The 24,786-nt window shown below is 32.7% G+C and overlaps 1 protein-coding gene across 1 annotated transcript in view; it reads right to left on the reverse strand.

The window, feature by feature from the left end:
- The window catches only part of Tsp2A (tetraspanin 2A), a 233,887-nt gene that overhangs the window by 6,703 nt on the left and 202,398 nt on the right, over positions 1–24,786 (reverse strand). Inside the window, exon 3 of the mRNA XM_089632090.1 lies at positions 15,748–15,924. Within this exon, the coding sequence (XP_089488216.1) occupies positions 15,748–15,924 (177 nt within the window). The remainder of the gene's footprint in view (positions 1–15,747; positions 15,925–24,786) is intronic.

A 24,786-nucleotide genomic window follows, 5' to 3' on the forward strand; every position in this document is an offset into this window, starting at 1 on the left:
AAATAATAATCACTGAGACTAATTCAACGTACAGTGCAATTTTATTACCTCAAGGATTAAATAATCTTAATCATGTTCATCAAATAAATCTTAAGCACAATATTTATATTGCACTCAACATGTCTCAAAAATCATTTAGTTTAGTCAGCCAATTTATTATTTAGTGGAAACTGCAAATAACAACATTTTGAAACTCTGTTTTCTTTGTTGTTCAAAATAAATCATACTTCGAAACGACCAAAAAATACAAAGCTTTGAACGTTTAATTCAGGTTGATGGATTAAGGTACGAAAATTTTAATGTCATTATTTAAGTTAAAAAGGTCACACAAATTCAATATAAAATTTTTTGCCATGATGAAGTGAAAATCAATGCTGCCACATAATATTGATTTTGACATACTACGTACAAAAATAAATGTTTCAATCTGCGAGTACAGTATATTAGCAGTTTTTTTAATTTTTGAAGAGAAGGATCGAGCGAGAGAATTGTATAAAGGAAGGAAGAAAAGAGTAAGAGTTGTAGTGAAAGGATGAAAGAAATGCCTGTAAGAGGAAGAAGGAATCAAAATGACTAACCACTTCCAAGAAAACATTAAACTGTTTTGGAAGGAAGTAAAAAGGTCCCGGAGTGGTCCAGAAAACAGAAACATGAAAATGATAAAATCGGAAGATGGAAAAATGTTGACGAATGAGGAAGAAATAAAAGAGAGATGGATGAAGTATTTTGAGGAAGTCTTCGAAAGTGACCTGAGTGACAGTGATTACATTGGCGAATCGGTTATGAATGATGATGGGGTCAATGTTACCGAAATTAGCATGGATGAGATAAAAAAATAAATTAAATGTATGAAAAATGGCAAGGCTGTCGGTTAATTTTAAAGTAGATATAAAACTATTCTTATACCTCTGTGTGTAATCTTTTTAATCATTGTTTCAAGGAGGGTTACACGACTTTAGATTGGAGAAGGGCTGTAATAATGCCCTTATACAAAGGTAAAGGGTCACGTATAGAATGTGGGAACCATAGAGCTCTTAGCCTGCTAAGGTCAGTTGGAAAGCTTCATGGTAGAATTTTGATTGAAAGGGTAAGAATGTAAACAAATGATAAAATGTGGGATGTGCAAGGAGCTTTTATGGAGCGGAAGGAGGTGCAGGGACCATATCTTCTCATTGCGTATGCTCACTGATAAGTTTTTGAAAAAAAACCAGAAACTTTTCTGTAACTTTGTAGATCTACAAAAATCATACGAACGAGTCGACAGACGAAAGCTATGAAAAGTGTTGTCCAAGTATGGAGTGAATACGAATCTCACTCAGGTAATTGCGTTTCAGTATGAGGGAAGCGTTGCATGTATTAGGGTGAACGGTGGTTTTAAGGGTTGGTTTGATACCACAAAAGTTGGTAAACAAGGCTGCGTAATTTAACCGTGCTTATTCAATCTATTCATGGATAACTCTATGCACGAATTAAAAGAGGTGGGAATCTGAAAGTATGTTGCCTGTTTTATGCTGATGATGCGGTACTGGTTTCTAACCGTATGGAAGATCTACATTCTCTCGTGTCGAATGAGTTAATGATGAATGTGAGTAAGTCTAAAGTCATGGTGTTTGAAAGAGGGAGTACGAAAACAGTGTGATATATAGTTGTGGTTGAGGAATACTTGGAGCTGGTGGATGAGTATTTAGGAAGTATGTTAACGAAAGATGGTAAGGCTGACAGAGATATTGAAAGAAGGGTAAATACAGGTAACTCCATCAATGTAGGACTGAACGCAGTTAGCGCTACCAAAAAATTGACAAAAAAAGTTAAGCTAGCAGTCCACAATAGAGTGCTGGTACCTAATTTGACGTATAGAAGTGAGGCATGGAACTGGCAGAGAAAGGATAAAAGTAGACTGAACGCTGTAGAAATGAGATCCCTGATGCGTATGTGTGGTAAAACCAAATACGGTCTTGTGAGAATTGTGGAGATCCGCAAAGAGTGCAAAGCTGATTTAAGCGTAGTGAGTAAGATTAAAAAAGGGACGCTTAAATAGTTTGGGCATGTAGAGCAAATGAGCGAAGAAAGGAGTGTAAGGAGAATGCACAAAACAAATGCGAATGGTAGCAGAAGTTGGGGACGCCTGAGGAAGACATGGCACGATCAAATGAATCAGATACTTGAATACGGCCATGTCAAGAGTCAGAATAATAGAAGAGTATGTATGAGACGATGTATGAATGTTAATGGGGCAAGACGTGTGCGCCAAGACCGAGTTGTTTGGCCTTCCGTCCTCTCTGCCCATCCCTGATGATGATGGTCAGTTAGATAGTTAATTTTTAGATTTTTTATTAAATTTAATACATTCCACTGTCGGTAAAAGCGTGTTCAGAATAACCTCAGAATTAAAATTATGGAAATAGATAAATATGAATGGTGTATTGAGGTTACAGCAGGCCGATCTATTAGCTCTGTGAACATCATTTTCAAAGTCTCTTTCATGTCGAAAGCCTTTGAAAACCAATCTCCTCTGGATACTTAATTTAGAACTACCAATCGGGTAGCATTATGCCTATTGAGGCATCGGGTATTAACGTGATCAAAACATTACGTCATTATCTATTGTGTTTTAATATTGCGAAATATATAAGAAAAAAATACTTGAATTACGTAATCTAACTTTAAGGGAACCTTTTCATTCAACCCTTCAACTGAAACACCTCTAAGCTATCCTTGATGTGGCTGGGAGAATGTATTATCCCCGGTCCATTTAATTTAGATGAATTTACTTGAAAGAACAATGAGTATAGTTTTTTGAAAGAACAATATGTATCACAATGCCCGTATATACGAAGATAGGAATGAAGTGCGCTTGAAAGCACGACAAAAAAATCCATCAAGCCAATGGCCGGAAAGATAAAACGGAAATATCTATTATCATTCGTGTTCGAAACCAGTTAGCTTTAACATAAAGTTGACTTAACATAACATTACATCAATAGTCACACATCTAGGCACATCTGCCCTGATAATGGCCACTGTAATGCTGTCCGAAAAGTTGGCTAAAGATGGAGAGAGCGCGACATGACTTAGTAAATTTATCACGATAAAACATTAATTGTGATCAGGTTTGAAACTATCAAGTATTTTAAGCTTACAGTTGCTTTATCAAAACAATAGCCATATGTATTGACTTGAAAAATAAATGCGTGAAAATATTTAACCAGTGATTAACGCTATTGAATATTATATTCCATAGAATTGTGATCTTTTTATTTAATTTATATGATTTAAGTTTTATGAAAATTGAGAAACGACAGAAACAAAAAAATAATTGACGCTCATGAAATACGTGGAAGGTTTACTCTAACGACTTGACGTTAATAATTCCTCAACGTCAGTCTTTCTCCAGGGGTCGATTTCGACCGGGTCCATATCATGAAAAAAATGGAGTGCAAGAGATGTAAACGAGGGTCTACGAGAGTGGAACTTGCACATTTGATACCAGTAGCAACGCGTTGCGCCCATACGTTCAACCAAACTAGTAGGACTTGTTTAATTCTTTATTAATAAATACGAATAACCTTTTGTACGAAATGCGTTAAGAGGATACAAAAATATTGTGGAAAATTACGAATCCGAAATTTTTAAACCCCCGAAATCTAGGGAAATAAAAATGTTGGGCATACCATCACCGCAGTCTACCCAAAATATTAATAAAATCGACACGTGAGTTTAGGGAGCTCTGGTCTATGTCACCATCGCAGAATGACGTATTCTTACTAAGCAACAGTGGTCGGGAACAGAATGACGGAAGAATGAAGACCCTTGTTACTTTTTTTTTTTTTTTTTTGAGGAATATGAACAGTCTTAGTAATACAATATACATAAGAGGATAACAAAAAAACAGACCAAATATTAATGTCCACAGATAGATATTCAGAAACATAAAACTAACCTGTAAACTAGAATATTTAATAAAAATAGAAAAAAAAACAGAATAAAACAGCAAAAAAGAAAAATAATAAAACGAATGTAAATTCATCAAACGATAAACCTATAATATGCCTACAATAAACAGCAATAAAATAAATGTGATTATAACTATACTTAAATAGACTTGGGTTGGAACGGGAAAGGGGAGGAGAGGGATAAGGAAATGTTGCCACGCAAGTAATATTTAAATATTAGGTACAATCAATTTAACAGTCGTGAATATGAGTTAGAATGTGATACAATGAAATTCTGTAGTGATAGTAACTAGCAGTGAATATGTCAGCACGAGTGTCTATATTTGCAAATTTATTATTATAGTAGTTACATGTCCTTTCCATAAATTCATTTTGATTGGAATTGGTATTGCATCTATCAATGTAGAAAAGGGTATTTTGTCTGCTGTATCGAATTGGCGCATGGAAATTTATTTTGTTCAGCATCTCCGGGCAGTCAACTTTAGAGTTAATAATTTTATACAAGAGCATCTGATCAGCGACAATCCTCCTGTTGAGTAGTTTCGTGATTCGAAAATGTTTCTCGATTTCGTCGTAAGAGTTGTATATGTTAAATGATTTAAAATTGAGGAATTTGAGAAATCGTTACTGAACTTTTTCTAACCTGTTAACATAAACAATATAGCGCGGGTTCCAAACCGGTGAACAGTATTCCAAGTGAAGACGAACATGTGAATTGTAGAGAGTCAGATATGTCTTAGTATTTTTGAAAAATTTGCATGTTCTCAGTACAAAACCTAGACTTTTTGATGCTTTGGTGACAACGTTATCAACGTGTTTATCAAAGGTAAGTTTAGAGTCCAAGAAAACCCTGCAAAAAACTGCAGTCATTTAATGATTTATTCACGTCTTAAGGAAATCTATATTAATTCCATCTAAAAATACATATAAATGTGACATGTTTTCCTAAAATAATAAAGTAGTCTAAACAAGCACGGGTTTTAAATGAATCTATTAGTATACCAATTTTTTAAAACGTAAATGATACCAAAATATCAATTTTCTAATAAAAAAAGTTTTCTGCAGTGTTGCTATCGGTATGATGATTGCACTTCGGGCCAATCATGCACCGGGCTTACGCGGAAATATGGGGCATTACGTACGCCAGCGTGAAATATTGGGTCGGCTATTGCATTTTCGATTGCGATTTGCACCGAATCGATTCCCAAACCGAATTATTTTCATTCCATTAGAATAACCAACGCTTCCGCATGACCTGCCAAACTGATGGAATTAAAAATAAGATATATTTATCGGCGCACGGGATAAGATTTCGCTTTCAAATTACCGAATGTTTGCTATTGCTGAATATACGATTTCATCATTTGTGTTTGTTTGGATATTTACTAATTTTAATATTCGATAATACATTTATTTAATATCATTTTATCTCTTTGGTATGCAAATATATTTATCTATTATTTAAATATTTTCCCCTTAAATTAACTCTACCTCTTGCTCAACCATGTACATTAAACACACCATTAAATATTATTTTCTCTGATTATTTTATATAAATATGATTTGAACGTGTGTTCGTGCGGCCAAATATACACCTATTAAATTTCGTCCCCAAACGGGCCGCATATTTATCAATTTTCACACACATTACTTTGAATATAATTTCACGAAGTTTGGGCAGCGGTCGTGCCAGAAAAACTAAACAATATTTCACGTGCGCACCTAAAAAAGTCGTCGGAGTAAAATTGAAGTGAAATTTTAAATAGAATCCGGGCGGCCATTAATCAAGTGTCGCCCTCGGAGAAAAAGTCCGTTCGCAGATGTCGCTAGTTTAGCGACCCGCACGCAAGTTATAAATTAACCGGATTCACAACCAGCGTGGTCTCGGCCCATTCCTGTGGCCCACGGCTGCGGCCCACGAAGCAGTATCGGTCCACCAGTGCCAGCGGGGAGACTTAACGGCCCGGCCCGGCCCGGCCCTGTGCACATAATTACCGAAGAGTCGTGTTACGGTCAACAGGGTTGGATTTATGATTTTACGCGATAATTGCGACACGATTTAATATGTAGGCAGTAGGCACGACTGAAACCGTGAGGTGAATCATTTTCGCCGATGAATTCTGTTTTGCGCTTGTTGCACGTAAAAAAGGGAGAGATGAGATGATTTGGAAAAGACATGGAAATAAGAAATAGGAAAGGGATAAGGTTCCTTAAAGGACATGTTTTTGAATGCTCTTTTCATAATTAATGATTTCCGAATATAATTTACGAAAAAAATTGGTACGGATTTTAACCACCCAAAGCTTACACCATTTTTTTCAAATTCGTTGTTTTACGTAATTATGAAAAATATTTCAATCAGAAAAGCTTAGTAGGTATATAATAATTCTAATATTTATATTATATTTTGTTTTTTAAATTTTTATCGTACCACAAATAAATAATTATCAATTAACAGTAATATAACCTTTATTTTAACGTTCTTAACATTTCTTAATGTTAGAATATGGCAATATAAATGCGATTATCTTAGGTTGGCTATAAGATATCTGTAAACATTGTTTTGTTGGCAATACTGTTTAACCTTGTCCTATTGTCTATTACTAAGAAGAGTAATCAAATGTCAATATGTACATTTGTAAGAAGAAGAATAAAGTTATTACTGCATTAAACTGAACCCTTTTATTGAAATAATCACACTTAACATACCTATACATTATTTTAAAGTGAGTTATCTATTAACGACACGAGATTTAAACATATATTTTAACCTTCTTAATATTTTAGAATATAGGTACATAATTTTTTTGGTGTGATTTTTTGGCGTTCCTAGGAGGATAAATTAATACGGAACGACGTTCTTGCTTGGAAACGGGACTATGCTCTTGCAAGGAACGACGTTTCATTTGGCCAGCCTCGTGATTCGGCTCTTTCAGCTAGGCCGGCAAAACTCTGTGCGGTATATTTGTTTCCATTATCACTAAAATTGGCAATGGATCTATTCTAAATTTTCAATTGTATATTTTAATAAAAATAAAATAATTGCTTTGATGTAAGCGAAGCAGCCGTATATAAAAATATACGACGCGCGACCTTGCTGGATTGGACAGAACTGCGATTCAATTCGCCAAATAAAATCTCTAAAATAAAGTGAGAATCTTAAATAAATAAGTGATGAAATCATGTAAAAAACAATATTCGGTGCATAAGTTAGCAGGCCTAGAAAATCGATCTGTGAGTGCGGTTTATTTTAATTATTTCTGATGGACGTATTACTAAATTTTCAAATGTTTTTAGAGGTATCCTTTAGGAAGTTACTAATTAATCGTCAAAAAAAAAAATCTAGTGCTTACAGCTAATTTTATAGTTGGAAAACGTTTTATCAAATTTTCAATCCGTTTAGCATTAAATATTTTAATGGTAAGGTCCTGTTTTTATTAATCTTCATTATTAGAGTCTTAAGACAATCCAACAAAATATACCTACAGTTTTAGAAATTACATTCAAAATCATCATTTCTATTTTTATGCTATGCTGTGCTAGAACATCCGTTCTACCGTGCGGTATCTTGCACAAGTCGTGGCGAAGACTATGACTGAAGTTTTCATGCATGTATTGTCTCTAAACTGGCAACTGTTGGATGGAGCATTAATAACGATTAAATGAAACACCATAATATTGCGTACATCACTTTACAAGTTTAAAAAATGCCTACAAGTTTTGGCACAAAACACCAACAGGGTAGACAATATAACCTTGCTTTATCTACTTTTAATTTCATTTATATAATGTAGATAGTAATAAATATAGTTAGAAATAATCTGCCTGACAAAGGCTAGGAGTTATAGCGTTTTGTTAAATTAAATTGTTCGCCTGTTTGATTCTAACACTTTAAATCCATGGCTTGGAACGTCCTTAAAAGGTTAAAATCTAGTATAATTTAAATTGAAACAAAACGGCTTATTATTTGTATTTAATTAATTTTCTGTAGGTTGAAGTTTACTTACGTAAAAAGAAATGACAAATGCCTATGCGCGAAAAAGTAAGGTTCACATTGAAATTGATTTCATCGGTTTTGCGTATTTGAAAAATAATGTTATCGCTGAAAGAAAAACACAAAATCATCACTCAAAAACGGACGGCAATCATTGCATTGCATTTGGCGATATTTATGTTCGATATCAAATGATGATTAATGTGGCAGGAATATCTGCCGGAAATACGGTGACATCCATCATGTCCGCTGTGCGCTGTACTCTGTACTCGTCGCGCTGACACGTCCGTCTGACAATAGACAATGCCGTCTATATTATTTAGTGAGGACTCGTTGCAAATGCTGTTAAACGACTCTTTCGAATAGGACTTATTTAAAATGAATAAACTACATATTGACTACTCACGCGACGTTATTTTAAGTGGGAAAGGATGTAAATTACACCATGATACAGGTCATCCATGCTTCTTTCACGTTCTTACACGGAGAAAACTTACTGATATAAAATATTGTTCATTTATTAAAAATCTGGTCTGGTTTGATTTCCTGTTAAAAATGAGACTGAAGGCATACAACGAATTATTTGAAAAATTTTATAAAAAACTATCAGTAAAGAGAAAATATATTATGAGGAACTCAGAACACGTGCTCTAAAAACTTAATAATCTTGTCGCATCTCGCCCATTTTATTTATTCAGACAAAGACACCTGCATGAAAACGTATTCAGATATATTCTGAATGACTAATATTATATAGGAAATTTTCATGCTGTCATATTTTTAACATTATCTTGATAAAAAAGCCGCTTACATTTTCTTCGTGTACACATTAATTATATAATTTTTCTCTATCCTGCCATGTCTTCTTGGGCTTCACGGTTTTTCCCTTATATTGGCATTATACATTCATCTAACATTAATTTCTCCGTCCATTCGTTACTCTTGTAAAATTGTGTAAGTGTGCGCTTTTTATTCTTGTTTTTAACAAAAACATTGGCCTTGCAATCTTCTTTATTCGTAATTTGGCGGGACATGCTTATATCTTTATTTTTACGTTTGATAAATTCAATTACACATGCCAATGGATTCTTATTCATACAGAATTTAAATTTCGTAAAACGTCTTTTTTATTTCTTCTGCCAGTTCAATCTTTAAATTGGTATGAAAAAAACTTGCTTATTTAAATTTCGTAATATGTATTTCATATTTCCTCTGCCGGCTCATTCTTGGGGTTGGTATGGAAAAACATCGCTTATTTAAATTTCGTAATATGTATTTCAGATTTCCCCTGCCGGATCTTTCTTGGGGTTGATATCTAAAACCCTCGCTTATTTAAATTTCGTTATATGTATTATATATTTCCTCTGCCGGATCATTCTTGGGGTTGGTATCGAAAAACCTCACTTATTTAAGTTTTCTCAGCGACTACACATGTTTTTGATAAGTATACACATTAGCAATTTATTGGTATTTAGTACCAGGCATGCCAAGATCAGAAAAAAACGTATATGGGGTAATTTATTTCTAGGCATAGATTTTTCATTCTATTGTTATAGTGAACCGTCTCTATATTGCCCCAATCTCTCATAATCAATCTTCGGCCATCCGAGCGGTAATACTGTAGAATTAGCTGGTTGCTAAATAAACAGAGCTTAATCCAGCGGTACCCTAAGCTTATTAAGGTGATTCGGGACCTTGTACCCAGTTCTCGGCTGTGAAAGCGCCCCGAGGCGGGGTAAGATTGATAGGCCATCAATTAACCTAACCTCGATGCCGCGCGGGGCTACTTTACTTACTGCTTCGGTCAGTGATAAGTGATAAATTATTAGGGTCATTTAAGACCGAGATTGAAATGATTTTTGGCTTGTGATACTTCGTAAGGCGAATAAAAGGGCCCCAATCAAGAAGAGTTATCTGATTTGCTCTGCCGCACCCGAATATTTGAAGAATAAAACCATATCTTAAGCATACGAAAAAACACAAGATTAAGGTTATTATAGGGATTTAGACTTAAATGCCATGACTTTCGGCTATCTGGGTAACGACTCTATCAATTATAATGCAACCCGTCATTTCCCACCATTTGTGTTAACATGTTTTCAAATCAGGCATTGACATAATTTTTTTTACTTATTTAGAACGCCAAGTGTGCAACATTTAATCGAGAAGTATCGAAATTTTGCTTTGTGTGGTGGGAAACGGGATGGGTGGTTTTTAGAAATCTCATGTATCTTTTTCATAGATATACCTGTTTTTAAGAAATACTTAGATACATATTTTTGCAAAAGAGTAAATACTGCATATTAGCAATTGTCTGTTTTGTATTTCAAATTTAAAAACGTGTTGCTTATTTCTCGGTATCACGTACTTAACACTCTGTTCAAAATAAGCCCACCGATTCATATTGGTAAATAACAAAAAATATATATTTTTAAACTTAGAAGTTATATTAAATACTAAAAATCAGTGCTGTGCAGTATTATTTTGCCAAGAATGTGCTGATGATGCAATGATTTCGGTAATTAGCACATCTCATATAAATAATAAATTAATAAAAGTGGCAAACATAAAACAATCAATAAAACTAAGGAAAACGTAATTTTTTTTGCAAAATTGAAAATTGTTAGGAATACATAAAAAAACATTGGTAATTTTTTATAATCTACTGAACGTAAAAATAATTATCTTATATCAAAATTACTATTATGACATTGAAGCTCCTGCATTATGCATAAAATCTCAAAAACCAAAGGTTTATGTGCATATTTTTTGCACAATTATCAAAAAACTCCTCTTATTGAGTTAACAGAGCGGGCGTCATCCGAGAGGAGCGGAAAGTTTCAATATTCAAATCTTTGCTACATTCTCCAGCGTCTCGACTTGATTAGATCAAAGCAATATGCGTCACCAAAAAAAAAAACAATTTTCGTCCCCAGCTTCAATTTACACAAAAGAAATTTGACAAGAGTGCTGCCAATGGGAAAGTTTATGGGTCATATTTGGTTCGAGAATATGTCGTAATCACGTTGAAACTTTGTGTTACGAAGCGACGGTGTCACCTCAAGTTATAAATTTAAACTGATATTATAATACAGTTATTAGACACATTTTTCTAATTCTCTGCTTTGTTAATGGAGCTGAAAAAATCCTTATTATTTTTAGTTTGGAGTAATTTCTGGTAGACAAGCTTCTTATTATTGGTGGGTTGCGTACATACGTTAGCATAAATTCGTCCCCTATTATCCTTCGACTATTTAAAGGAGAACCAACGCCTTTGCCATCAGGTCTCCCTTAGTGGTTTGCTACCTTTGGTGACTTGACAGGGGTACCCGGGTTCACGGGATGAAGTTTGACGGTCCTTTGCGGCGGACGCATCTGCCCACATACTGCGTAGCGGGCTGGATCGAGAGAGACCGGGTGAGGGATGTCTTTTGATAGATCGACCCATCGCCTTGTATCGCAGTTGGTGCGATGGTTTCATACGTCCGTCACTCCTGGACACACTGAAACCCAGATTCCCACCATTCCCTTATGCATTTTTCCTTAATATAACTTCTTCTCCTTCATTTCCATACAAATAACCTACACATAGCATTTCCTAAGATGTCAAAGGCACAGTGTAATATTATTTTCCTCAAATCCTCCTGTATGGAGCTAATATAAAAAAATACAAAATTTAAATCAGGTTTTTTTCATTTATCAGATAAATAATTAAAAAATATTTAACAAAACTAGTTTTAAACTAAAATAAAAATAAAAATTTCAAATTCAAAAACTCTATCGTTTTAACCAAAATTTTTATTTTGATTTAGGAGTCACGTTAAGTGGGATTTTTTAGCTAGCTGAATTCCAGCTGGTTTTTGTGGCGGGTTCCAACGATTTAGGGATTTTTTGCACACTAGGCTGAATCCTTAAAATACAATTTATCAAAATAAGTATTGTTTTCAAAACCCAAAACCATTATAAAATATTCTAAAGAATTTAATGTGTTCGTAATAATTATTGGGGACACTCTAAATTCGTTAGATTATTGCAACTAAGTGATAATTTTTAACTTTTTTAAACAATAAATAAAAAAACGTCTGAAATGGACTTTATGAAGGAACCTATGTTGTTTTTCCTTTGTTTTCCCACCACGTCCCGCTCATCACGTAGAGGTCCGTTAATATTTTCGCCACTTACATAATGTAAACAAAAATGGGAAAATGGGCCATCAGAAAAAGTTCAGCCACCATTGCCTGGTACGTGAGGCATCGTCCACGTCTCTTCACCCCCCCACCCTTCCAAAACAACCCCCAGCTAATAACAGTATTTCGAATACCATCACGTTTCGCAATACCCACCAGGACCTACTTGTTAATTACTAAACGAAAGGTTATCAGTTATCTTGCGTTTCTTAAGAAATCGAGTTAATACCATATATAGTATTATTGTACCGAATATTGAATTCCTACCATTGAAGTTATTTGTGAGTAAAAAATATTGATTGTTTGAAGTTTATAGAAGTCGTCGTTTTTTAAATTAAATTACTAAGAATACTTGTTCGACAGAGTAGGTTTATTAATAAAACCAAAAACTTTCACCGATAGTGGATCGGATGAGGTTTTAGATTCAAACCAAAAATTTTTGTCCTTCATGACCTTATTGGCGGCACGAAGTTTTCGAAGTGAAAAAAAAAAACTACGAAGAGTTTTGTTTCTTCAACTTTTTAGTTTTTCACTAAATAATTTATGTTAGGATTTTTTATTTATTGTTTTAGGATTTTTTCTATGAAACATTCATCCGCTAGGTAATTATTATAAACCCATTTTTTCACATTTGACTTTCACTCGACAGATATTTAACTTTACAATTATGTATCTCTCTATCAATCTCGGAGTGCAAAATAACTTTGTTAGTGATCGTAATGTTTGCTTTATTCAAGCACTGCTAAAAATTATTAAAAAAATCAATTCTTTGAATGATTGATGTAAATAAACATAATGGTATACTATAAAAAGTAAAACTAAAATTTTATGAAATATTAATCCATAGTCGGATAACGAATTTTAAAATTCCCTAAACTTGTTTTATAAAATTTATCTCTCTTATTTTGAACTGCACGATGTAGACAAGTAATCTTTTATTTATGAAATAAACAAATATATACTAATGTTCCTATTACCAACATATTCTAACTAATAATAGCTGTAGCCAATATAGTCGTACTTTGAAAATAAATTCAATATGCATTTCTCTTAACTTTTTGAATAAAATAACATTCAAGCACTAATGGGTAAGCGGAATTGCTGCGTTCGTTGCTCGAGGGTGCTTTAAAATTCCATTTTCTGAGGACTCGGTAAGCGATTTTAAATTTAATGTTCACAGTCGTGATATTCTTCGAACGGTCGAATTTATTGCATTAAAACTGCTGACTTTAAATATCAAGTGCGGGAATATGAACGACACAGTTGGTGAATTGAAAACCAACGTATAAAATATGCTATGTTAAGTGCTTGTGTACTTGAACGACGAATTTGATTTATTTATCACGTTTTATGGTGTGAATGGAGAATGGCGCGACGTGATTCCTATTATTCTGTGGAGCTTCTCGTACTTGCATTAAACGTTTAGGCAATACCTTCCTATGAAGATAAAATAAAAGCCGTAATTATGCCATAACTCTACTTGAAAATGTCATTGAAACATACTCGTAAATGTCAATTTATTTTAACTAGGTTGAGTAACGATCTCGAGAAATTATAGTGAGCCGATAGTATTACTATGATAGTGAGTAATAGGGGTAAACAATAAGATATTACATCGTTATTTAGACAGCTTAAGGATTTTCGTTTTCCGTGTCATATTATAATTTTAAAGCATATTGTCAGTGGCAGTGTAGAAGGACTACTTTAATTTGCAAATATTTTTCCTTAACAATATTTTATACCACTGGTATCACTGCTAGAATAGTAGCTGTTAACCGTGACTAGAATAATTGATTCGGTATCTAGCGTCCCAACCCCGCAATTGAATACTCTCCACCGTCGTTACACCATGAGTTTCCTGAAAATTCTCTGTAAAAATTATTCTAGAAATAAATTTATCGTTAATAAATTCTAGAGTTTTAATCAACATCTCCACAGCAACAACTCAACACTGATTTACAGATTAGGAAGTTCTGTAAATCGCGAGGTTTGTAAATCCCACCTTTCTGATGAAAATAAACCATTCTACTGTAGGATATCGAATTGTATAGGTTAAAAAGCTAGAGATCTGTAAAAATTTAGAAGTATTTGCTAATTAAAATTATGTACTACCACATGTAAAAAAATGTACTACCGTTCACAGTCCTTTGTTTGCATTCCATCGAAATTATTGACTCATCTTATATAAATTTTCAAAAAACAATAAAATGTTTAAAAAATTTCGCCGAAACTCGATATTATTCTATTTAACAAAACTCGGTAGTGCTGATAAAAAGAATCAAAAAGCGTATGGCGAAAAAAAGGAACAATAAACCAACATAAAGTAGTTCAGAGACTGGCCTTTGTGGATCGTCATTTTCTCCGAACAGCAGGCGTTCGTTAGACGACGCAAAGGAGGAAATAAAATAAAAGATAAAACTTGATAAATTACACTTCACATGCCGAGAAAATGTTTTCTAAATGATGTTTTACTCCGAAAGAAACGATCTAGTTACATTTTGTTTACGGCCACTGCTTCGTGGGAGTGACTTTTTGGCAACTTAAATAGTATTTTTTTGTAGTAGAAGCTTGATAAAATTTGAAAAAATAATACAAAATGGCACTTCATTTAGAACGTTTTTCGTTTAATACAACAGTCGTTACATTCAAAATATAAAAAAAATAATGATAAACGGTAAAAAGGTAGTAGGATCGATTCCTTGAACTTTATATAAATTAATTTTAGATATATTAATAAAAGATAAATAAGACTCCGTTTGTATTATGTTCAATACTAAAATTAATCAAGTAGTTTAATTTAAATATATGTCTAAAGAGCCAAATATTTTTAAAATAATTGTTTTGCTGAAATAAACATTTTGTTTCACACAATAAAAATAGTTCCGACAGCAATATATTGTTATGTATATTTTTTGTAATATTGCGAGTATGCAAAAAAAAATTTGAGGTGAGTTTTCACTAAGACCAATCTCTATGTAGGTGTCTTCAAAGTGGATAATTCAGACATTTGTAAATCAGAATATTTATTTGCTTTATGTGTACTAGAAAATTAAAAACATCTTCTCTACTACATCTATCTATAATAATAAATAGATGGTTATATAATCCATCAATGTATCTTAGCTATTTATCAAAAAAACTTTAGTCCTGATTCCCTATCAAAAGCCAAGCCTTTTTTGCCAAGTTATGACTTGTGCAATTGTTTGTATCTTCGTATCAACGGGAGGTAAAGGACGTAATTTTTTGTATGCAGGAAGGTACAAACATTGAAAGATAAAAGAACATTAAAAAATATATTAATAAAAATAATCACTATTAAACTAAGATGTAAGACTTCGTGATACTTTATTTCCGTAAATAGGTAGGTGTGTTATTGTTTCTCTTTCGTATTAAGTCTAACATTTAATTTAATGTCCGTTTAAAGGAATATTAGCCCCAGGTGTTTTTTTTTACTTAAAACTGTCTCACTAATTATTTTTGTTAATATTAAACATCTCTTTGTGAAAGTTTTCCTCATTTGCAAATTAAGATTACATTTTTTAGCAGTTATAACGAATAACTTTTTTTCGAATACGCTTGGAAAATACCATTTCAATATTTAAAAATGAGTTACCTCTTCCTGGATCATGGTCAGAGTGCGTTGGCTGTACTCGTGCTGGGGATTGTTGATGAATCTGGAGATCATGGTCCTGATGAGGGGCTGGATCTTGGAGTCGTAGGTCGAGAAGTCGAGGAGTACCGCCACTCCAGCGAGCCCTAGGACGAAGCCGAGGGCCTGCGTGGCTATGAACTGGAAAACAAAAACAAATCATCTTTTACTTTATTGTAACAACTTTTTTATATCTTTTGAATACTATACTCATCGATGTAATATTATAACTTTAAGAAAGATAATTTTAATAAATCTAAACTAAAAATTAACGGAGAAAGACACAAACAAAGGTAATGGTCGCAACTGGAAATCGAACACAGGAACTTCTTCTTACACATTTCCTGTTACCCTTCTTTTTTCGTTCTCTTTCGCCTTCAGCCTTAAAAATATCCAAAAAAATGTTATGGTGTAATCTCACTATTTCAGAACAATTGGGACTCTTGAGCGATATTCACATGAACGATGAAAAACGAAGGAACGACACGTTCTTATGCAGCCTATGTTAACTTTATGATGGAATAAAAGACACGATGTTTTTAATCATAATATAGACCAAAAAGAAGCAAGTATGGTTAAAATTATCTTATGTGAAGCTTGTAATAGATAATGCAACAAATATTTGCTGAATTTTGATAAATAAAAAAACGAAAACCATCACAAACACGTTTATTCAATGCTTATTCACGAGCGTAAATCAAATGTCATTATTTGTAACAATGGCATTAAGTACCCCTTTTAAAGGCGGTTAACGACGGCATTTTTTCCCCGTAATGTCTACATTATGAAGAATCCCTCGTTCGTATTTTACCGCGACCTTTTAATTTCGCGGCACATTCCAACTATGTGCGCCATATTAAAATGTAACAATTTATCGTTTGGAGCGTGACCGTTACGGGTAGTGCCGGCCCACACAGGCGCTCGCAGTTGGCCGCCCCTAATCGTGAAAGAGAACTTATTACGGAATGTTCAGGTAGGGAGCAAAAGTGGCGGAAAAACAAGCGGATTATTGCACAAAACAAGGAAACTATTTAACGTGTATGCACGTATATTATTGTAAAAATATTTATATAACAATAAAAATGTCAACATTAACAAAAGGATATTATTCTTTTGTAATTATGGGGGAAAAAATGGATCACAAACGAAAACCTAAATTTGTTTTGCAGTTAAGTAAGAAATAAGTAATGCAAACTTCATGTTAACAGTTTATTTAATAAGGTATCTACTACCTGGCTCATAGTTTTATTACTACGAAAAATAACTGAAAAATATTTAATGAATGAATAAAAACATTACTTATTGCATTGTCATTTATTTTCATAACAATTAGTGAGTTAACGGCTATTAAATTTTGGTAGAAAGTATTGATAACTAATAATATGATAAATAATAAAGATTTTCTGTTGCCTAGTAGATAATGTCTACCCCTTGCACATCAGATTTAGACAGAGAACTAGTAATATGATAAATAATAAAAGTTTTCTGTTGCCTTGTTGATAATGTCTAGTCCTTGCATGGCAGATTTCAACAGACAACTAGTAATATGATAAATAATAAAGGTTTTCTGTTGCCTTATAGATAATTTATACTCCTTGCACGGCAGATTTCAACAGAAAACTAGTAATATGATAAATAATAAAGGTTTTCTGTTGCCTTGTTGATAATATCTGGTCCTTGCATGGCAGATTTCAGCAGAAAACTAGTAATATGATAAATAATAAAAGTTTTTTGTTGCCTAGTAGATAATGTCTACTCCTTCATGGCAGATTTCAGCAGGAAACTAGTAATATGACAAAAATGAAGGTTTTCTGTTGATAATGTCTAGTCCTTATAAGTCAGATTTCAGCAAAAAACTAGTAATATGACAAATAATAAAAATTTCAGTAGGATATCACAAAGCCGCACAGTGTATGTTATAAAGATATTTACTTGATTTGGTTAGTATTTTAGATATTAACAATTTATAATGATAATAATTTTAAGCTTAAATCTTTGATTCAGAAATAATGTGTAAAATATTCTCTAACAATAAAACATTTACTTATATGAGGAAAATAATTAAAGCATCTTCATGGATTTTCTAATAAACCGATTCTTAATTCAAATCATACAATATAGGTAATATTGAATATTTTTTTTAAAAATTCGTGAAGTGAGAGCAGGTACTTATTATAAACGAATAGTTAAGCATCTAAAAACATATTTTTCCACTTAAAAGAAAAATATCGAGCAGGTATTAGATAGCCGGAATATTCACATTTTTTTGTTTGTTTTTGGCGAATGAAGAATTTGATATAACATGAAAAGAGAAAATAACGTTTTTAATTTTGCCACCCCAAAATCAATATTCCGAAAAGTTGGAAAACAAAAACAATTCTATGAATAATAAATAACAAATAGGTAGTAAATTAGGCATTCCGAAAATAAAAAGGAGCAAACGTAGTTCTATTAGAATACTCGCCGAAAGGCTGAAAAAAGTAGACAGAAGCCAAAATTCATTCACGATTAAAAAGTTTTTGTTGTTGTTATATACGTATTTAAATATTTTGAAAATATCATAAGAGGATAAAACATATTTTAGCACTTAGTTGAGATACGAACCCAAAAGCAATCTAAGCCACCCCCATTACATGGCATAGCATGAAACAAATATTCATTTCAGCAATTAATGAACGTAACCTCGTCATTTATTACAAAGGGTTCAACTCTATTATCTGATTGGGGCTGAAAGTGACACAAAGCACATTGTGCCTCAATGACATTGCTGATGGATCATTATTATCTTTACAATGGATCCATTTAGTTTGGGCATCGGACCATAGATGTCATTTACATACTATTATGATTTTAATTCACCGTGATATCAGATCTGTTACAAAACACTATGTCTAATCTAAAACTATTTTCTTCCCGGAGAACGATTAATGATATTCTAATACTTTAAAAAAAATTACTGCATAACTTAATAGATTGCCGTAAAATTTAATATTAAGTTTTACACTGTGACAACCACAGCATTATCTTTTCATATAACTTACAACTAACGCGTCTTCACAGAACGTCCAATTCCCATACAGATCTTTTCGACATCAGAACAACAGAACCTCTCAGTCCTGCATTAAAGCAAAAATAATTAGTTCTTCATGTATCTGATACGTAATTCTTTAATTTGAAGTTTCTATTGTTATTTTTTAAATGTTTAACTAACTAATGTAGCTACGTAAAATTTTTACAATAATATTGCACGACATATACGTACTTATAACGTTTGTAAAAGCTCTACGGACGTTCAATAAAAAAGTGTTTCTTTATACAGGAACGTAGTTGACTTACTTTAACCGGTGATTACTGACATTATATGAAGTAAAAATCTTGCACGAAATTTTGATCTACGGTTACTGTTTTATTTAAATTTCTAGTAATTATTCGGGATGCAGGCCACGCTTAATATAATTTTTTTTATATAAAAACTTTTGATTCATTTTAATTACCATGAAAGGAAACTATCTGCATTTGGGAAATTTTTAATTTTAACATTGTATTTTTTAATTACGAAAAAAAATTTAATTGTATGAGATGACAACCATTTCCAATAATTTCTGCAAAGTATCAACGATATTTTCATATGTTGGTATTAAAAATACTGCGGGGCTAGACGAAACGTTAGTACCATTTAATTATTGCATATTAGGTAAGCATTTTTTTGGGTAAAACTGGAAATAAAATTAGGTTTTTAAGGCATGTTTTTAAGTGAAAATCCTAACCTAACTTTAACAAGAAAGAAAAACGATTTTTTTTCTTTTTTCCCATCATCCCCCGGAAACCATGTATAATACATAATATAGTGAGGATTATGTCCGTCAAAAATGTATTAATTTTTTAAATGATGTAAGTATGAATTTCAACGAAAAGTAAAATAAAAAAAAATTACAAATTGGTCGAATAAGAAATTGCCTTAAAAAGTTAATCGATTCTTGTAATACTTTATTATTAGGTTGTACCTACCTCTAAAAATAGTTGTGTTTGCTTGGGGCTTTTAGGCCCAAATTAATTGTCGTCTAAATAAAGAACGGAATGTCAAGTAAAGGACATTATTTGTAACTGTCGTCCGCTAATGACCCCTTCAGTTCCAGTGGTCGGATGCTACTATTAATTTGTGAACTATTCATTTATTTAGATTGGTCTAGCAGTAAAAATGATTTACATCCTTAGTTCAGTAAATTGGTCACATATAAATTATATGTTTAGAGCAACAAAATTGTACGTAACAATAATTCTGCTACCAAGCAATTTATTCAAAACCCCCAAAAAGTGCTACGAAGCTGATATTACACTGGCGTAGCGAATGTTATTTAATTTATTTAATGTAGCGAACATAGATACACTTATTGAACTAAAAACAATATCTTAGAAAATCAATATTAAATTCAGGAAACCTGATCTCTTAGCGGTCAAGGTCAGTTTATTTTGCCATCCAATAGAGATCGAATGCACCCCTTGAGAGACCGGGTCAAATCGTTAGTTAGAAAAAAAATGTCAATACACAAAGAGGCCGAAGATAGAAAATTTTCTCTTCCAACGAATAGCTACGTTAAAAACATTGTCGATTTGCAGAAATGAATTTCTGTTTTTTTAGCATAATTTTTAAAAATCGCACGGGAGAAGAAGGAATATACCCGATAATTATTAAAAAAAGAAAATTTCATCTATAACATTACAAAACGACGATGCCAAAGGACCACGAATATATCTACGTCGTATTGCCTCTTGTAATATTGGACTACTCTCTATTTTTACTTGGTAAAAGCACCCATAAAAGTAACGTGGAAAGTGTCCCGTTTGTCATTTTGTGTTAAGAGTGGATAAATATTAGCAGAGTGCGAACATTCTGGTGGATATGACGTCACAGGTGACAATGGTCACTTCCTTTTCCGTTTCAAGAGTAGCACAGCCTTCTTCTCGCTCCCTCGCACATCCTGCCGAGCGTACCCCCCACAAGCTGCTCGGAAAAGCTCTGTCTATTGGAACAAGAAACGACGATCCTACAAGTAATGTTTGCCGTATAAGTGATTAAGTGTGGGTCCTGCAGTCATTAGGCCAGCTTTGTTTTTTTTCTTTGTTTGGAGATTTGTTTTTGAGCTACTCTGGAATGTGTACTTTCTAGCTTTTTTCTATGTTGGGCAATGAACCGGGCTTAGACTATACAAAGCTTTGAATTTATCTAATAATCTTGATTTTATCGGTTTTAATAAAGGTGAACCTATTTGAATTTGACAATTTTTCTACAACACTTTCTTGCAAGGCTAATAAACTAAGAGCTTTTAATGAGCGTAAAACTAACACATAGTTATGGAATTTCATAATTATCTTGTTACTTCCTTCTGAATCATGAGGTTTACTTAAACTTTTCATTTACATAGCAATAATTCAGTTATTTATTCACTTGATCTTGTCATGCAATTTTGGGTTCCCCTTCTACCAATATTTCGTACAGATTGAAAATAGTTAATATTACTTTCTTGCAAAAATCTTGTACCTGCTTGTCAATTTCACCTCAATTTTTCGAGTGTTTTTTTCATCATGTGTTTATGTTTTCGTAACGCGTGTTTATTATTTCGCAGATGACGATATGCATCTACTATTTAATTTTAATCTTAATGAGTGTAATCCTTCCAATTAAGTGCACCCAAACAGGTTAACGCTCCGGGTGGTTTCCACCCTTTGTTCCTGGGACGGCTTAAGGGCGCTTTAGGGCCTGCTTTAAGCCCGCAACCTTAAGCCATATTATACAACAACCAGGCTGATTGTGATTGATGGGAAGGTTGGGTCAGAATGGACACCTGAAGTTTTTATGTCACAGCTTAGTCCTAAAAATATAACGTTTTATGGCAAGGGTTTGGCAGATGATGCTACTAATTATAATAGGGTCAGTAATTGAACTACCAATATAACATGCTATTCGTTGAAATAATATTAATGAAATTCAAACATTACTACACAAATTAAATAAATTTCATAGGTACTGTGAATGAACCTAAATTTAGAAAATGTATAACTAATAAGAATTTAATCATATCAGACAAGCAATGAAGTAGGTAAAAAGAAATATATATATACTGGTATAAATGTGTATTTCTTTGGTCTTTGTTTTAGATTGATCAAAATCTGAATAATGCTTTTTAAAGTGTACTAGTGGTGTTATTTTAAATGGTAAATTTCTGTTCGTTTCTAATTTATTATATTTTGAAATGAAATGATCAGAGGCAAATATTTTCAGCTTTACAAATCCTACAATTATAATATCCCACGATATTTCACGAGTCCGCGCTAGTGTAAAATAATAAAGACTTAAAGTTAAGAAGGATCTATTTTAATTATCCGTCAATTTAATCTTAATTCTTATTACGTCCTAAGCCCGGCCGATCCCATCATTTCATTTGTTGGGGTGATGAAGAGTGGCTAATGGCGACTGGGTAATAATTCCAAGGAGTTGGATAGTTTTACCGTCGGAATTAAAGCTTCCTTCTCTTTGAGTTACGTAATAAATTAAAGTGCAAATTTGTTGAAGTATTCCTTCCGGGGTAGGGGCCTAAGGAGACATCTTAGATTAAAATATTCTAAAAGCATTAAGAAAAAACTTCCTTTCAACAATAATGTCGGAGTTGGAGTGGATTTTTCTGTTTCGTGTTGTGACGGGGACAAGGAAAAAGGACGGCAATTTAATTTGCATATTGCCAAGCAAGTTGTGTTTAATTTCAAAAGTTCCGCAAGAATTATAGTTGCAAAGGGCCAGCCGCTAGGGGAAAAGACACTTTTATTTCGTTCTCCACATTGTTGCCTTAAGAAACTTGTTCCTACAACCAGCAGAGGAAATACCCGCTACACGTTTCCGGGAAGTAAACTTTGCACTAATGGAGGATATTGATAGATATGATGACATCGTTCGTGGCTTCTCGAAGGCAGCTGTATTATTGTTTCAAACTAAAAGGAGCTGCTATCCAAAATAAACCAAGTTTTAAGCATCCGGTCGACTACATTTTTTAAAACATGATTCCGTTACTTTCCCGTCATTATGAACCGGTTTTGGGGAGGAATTTATGTGTTCTCTTATTATAAAAACGATTTGAAATTATGTGTTCTCCTCTTATAAGAACGATTTGAATGTTTGTGTTCTCTTATTATAAAAACGATTTGAAATTATGTGTTCTCCTCTTATAAGAACGATTTTAATTTATGTGTTCTCTTATTAAAATAACGATTGGAATTTATGCGTTGTCTTTTTATTAAAACGATTTGAATTATTAAAAATTGAGAGCCAACAGAATGTAGAAATTTTCGTAACATTTTGTTGCTGTGTTAAAATAGTTCACAGCTACAAGTTTACAAAGGAAATGTATTTGCAAGCTAAAATAGTCAATGTCTTGAAAATCTAGAAATAAGTTCTGTTAAGTTCATGACGCAAAAGCTCATTTTTTAATTGTTTTTAAATATTAACGTGTTATAAAAACAACATGCTGTGATAGTAAAAATATTGGATATAACACGTAAGAAAAGAAAAATTTAACTTATAAAAAAATACTTGAAAAAGTTTTAAAAAGTACCATTATTATTTTATAAAGGAAATATCAAGGACATTTTTTTGATTTCATTGATTTATTAACTACCGTTAAAGGCTTCTACATATAAGTACATACTCTTATACATCATTTACATCAACAATGCAGTATACACATATGATTGATACAGACATATTTTAAATAATTCTACAAGAAATAAAAAAATAAATTGATTTGGAACTTTTTAAACGTCTCAATATAATTTGGCACTTTCAACTATTGAACTAAAGTTCGTTTACACATTCTGATAAAAAAATAGTTACATAAAAAAATTTGCTCTACTAGATAAAAAAAAAAACTATTTTGTAAGGTTGAAATGTTTTTTTAATAATATTGTAGTACTGGTTTGCCAAATGTTGAATCCGTCTCACAGGAGTATAATATTGTAGTAATTCTTTGACAAATGTTGAATCCGTCTCATAGAAATATAATATTGTAGTACTTGTTTCCCAAATGTTGAATCCTTCTCATAGGAGTACCAGGTTGATTATATTGTAATACTTGTTTGCCAAATGTTGAATCTGTCTCGTAAGAGTATAATATTGTAGTACCTGTTTGCCAAATGTTGAATACATCTCATAAGAGTATTGCAACGCTGAAGTAGAAATAATTGTCACAATAATATGCTAGGTATCGTCTAACTTGAAAATAAATTACCAATAGCAATTTTGGGGTTCAAACATCATAATTTTAAATAAAAAACACGGTGCTGCAATCTCAGAATTTTCTAGGAATGTCTATTCTAAAATGTAAATATTATAACAAATACGTTGTATTTTTTCAATTGTGGGTGAATATTAAAGAATCTATGAAATTGATGTTTTATATTTAGATGAGACATGAAGCGAAAAAATATGTTCCGGTTTTTTACCTTCAACTGATCTCCAACTCTCCCAATGCTCTGAATAAAACTACCGAATCCAGTCTACGCGCACCGCTTTTTGCGTATTCATAGTGGAAAAATTTTGGACGAAATATTAGTACGCAGTAGCGTGTATAACTTGATATGACTCCGTACTTGTAACATTTACAATGTTTTGGTTGCATTGATTTACAATTTTATGAAAGACACTCGATACTCTTGAAGTATTTATATACAAGTCCAACATTTTCAGAGGTTATTAGTGATGGATATTAGTTTATACTTGAAAAAGATATAACGTAAAAAAGGTTTTAAGGAAAAAAATCAGTGGAAGTAAATCGTTTTTTAAGGATGCATTGTATTTCCGTGCGGAAAAATGCATGATAATATTATAACAAATATATTATTAAAATTTAATGTGGCAATAGACTGAATCCATCACTTAATAACAAAATCGATCTGAAGAAAGGATATTTCCTTCTGCAGGTTTTGTGTGGCTGCAGTTCAGAATTTAACCTCCAA

The sequence above is a fragment of the Hesperophylax consimilis genome, chromosome 5 (genome assembly GCF_061612785.1).
Source record: "Hesperophylax consimilis isolate HC1 chromosome 5, BYU_Hcon_1.0, whole genome shotgun sequence".
Lineage (NCBI taxonomy): Eukaryota > Metazoa > Arthropoda > Insecta > Trichoptera > Limnephilidae > Hesperophylax > Hesperophylax consimilis.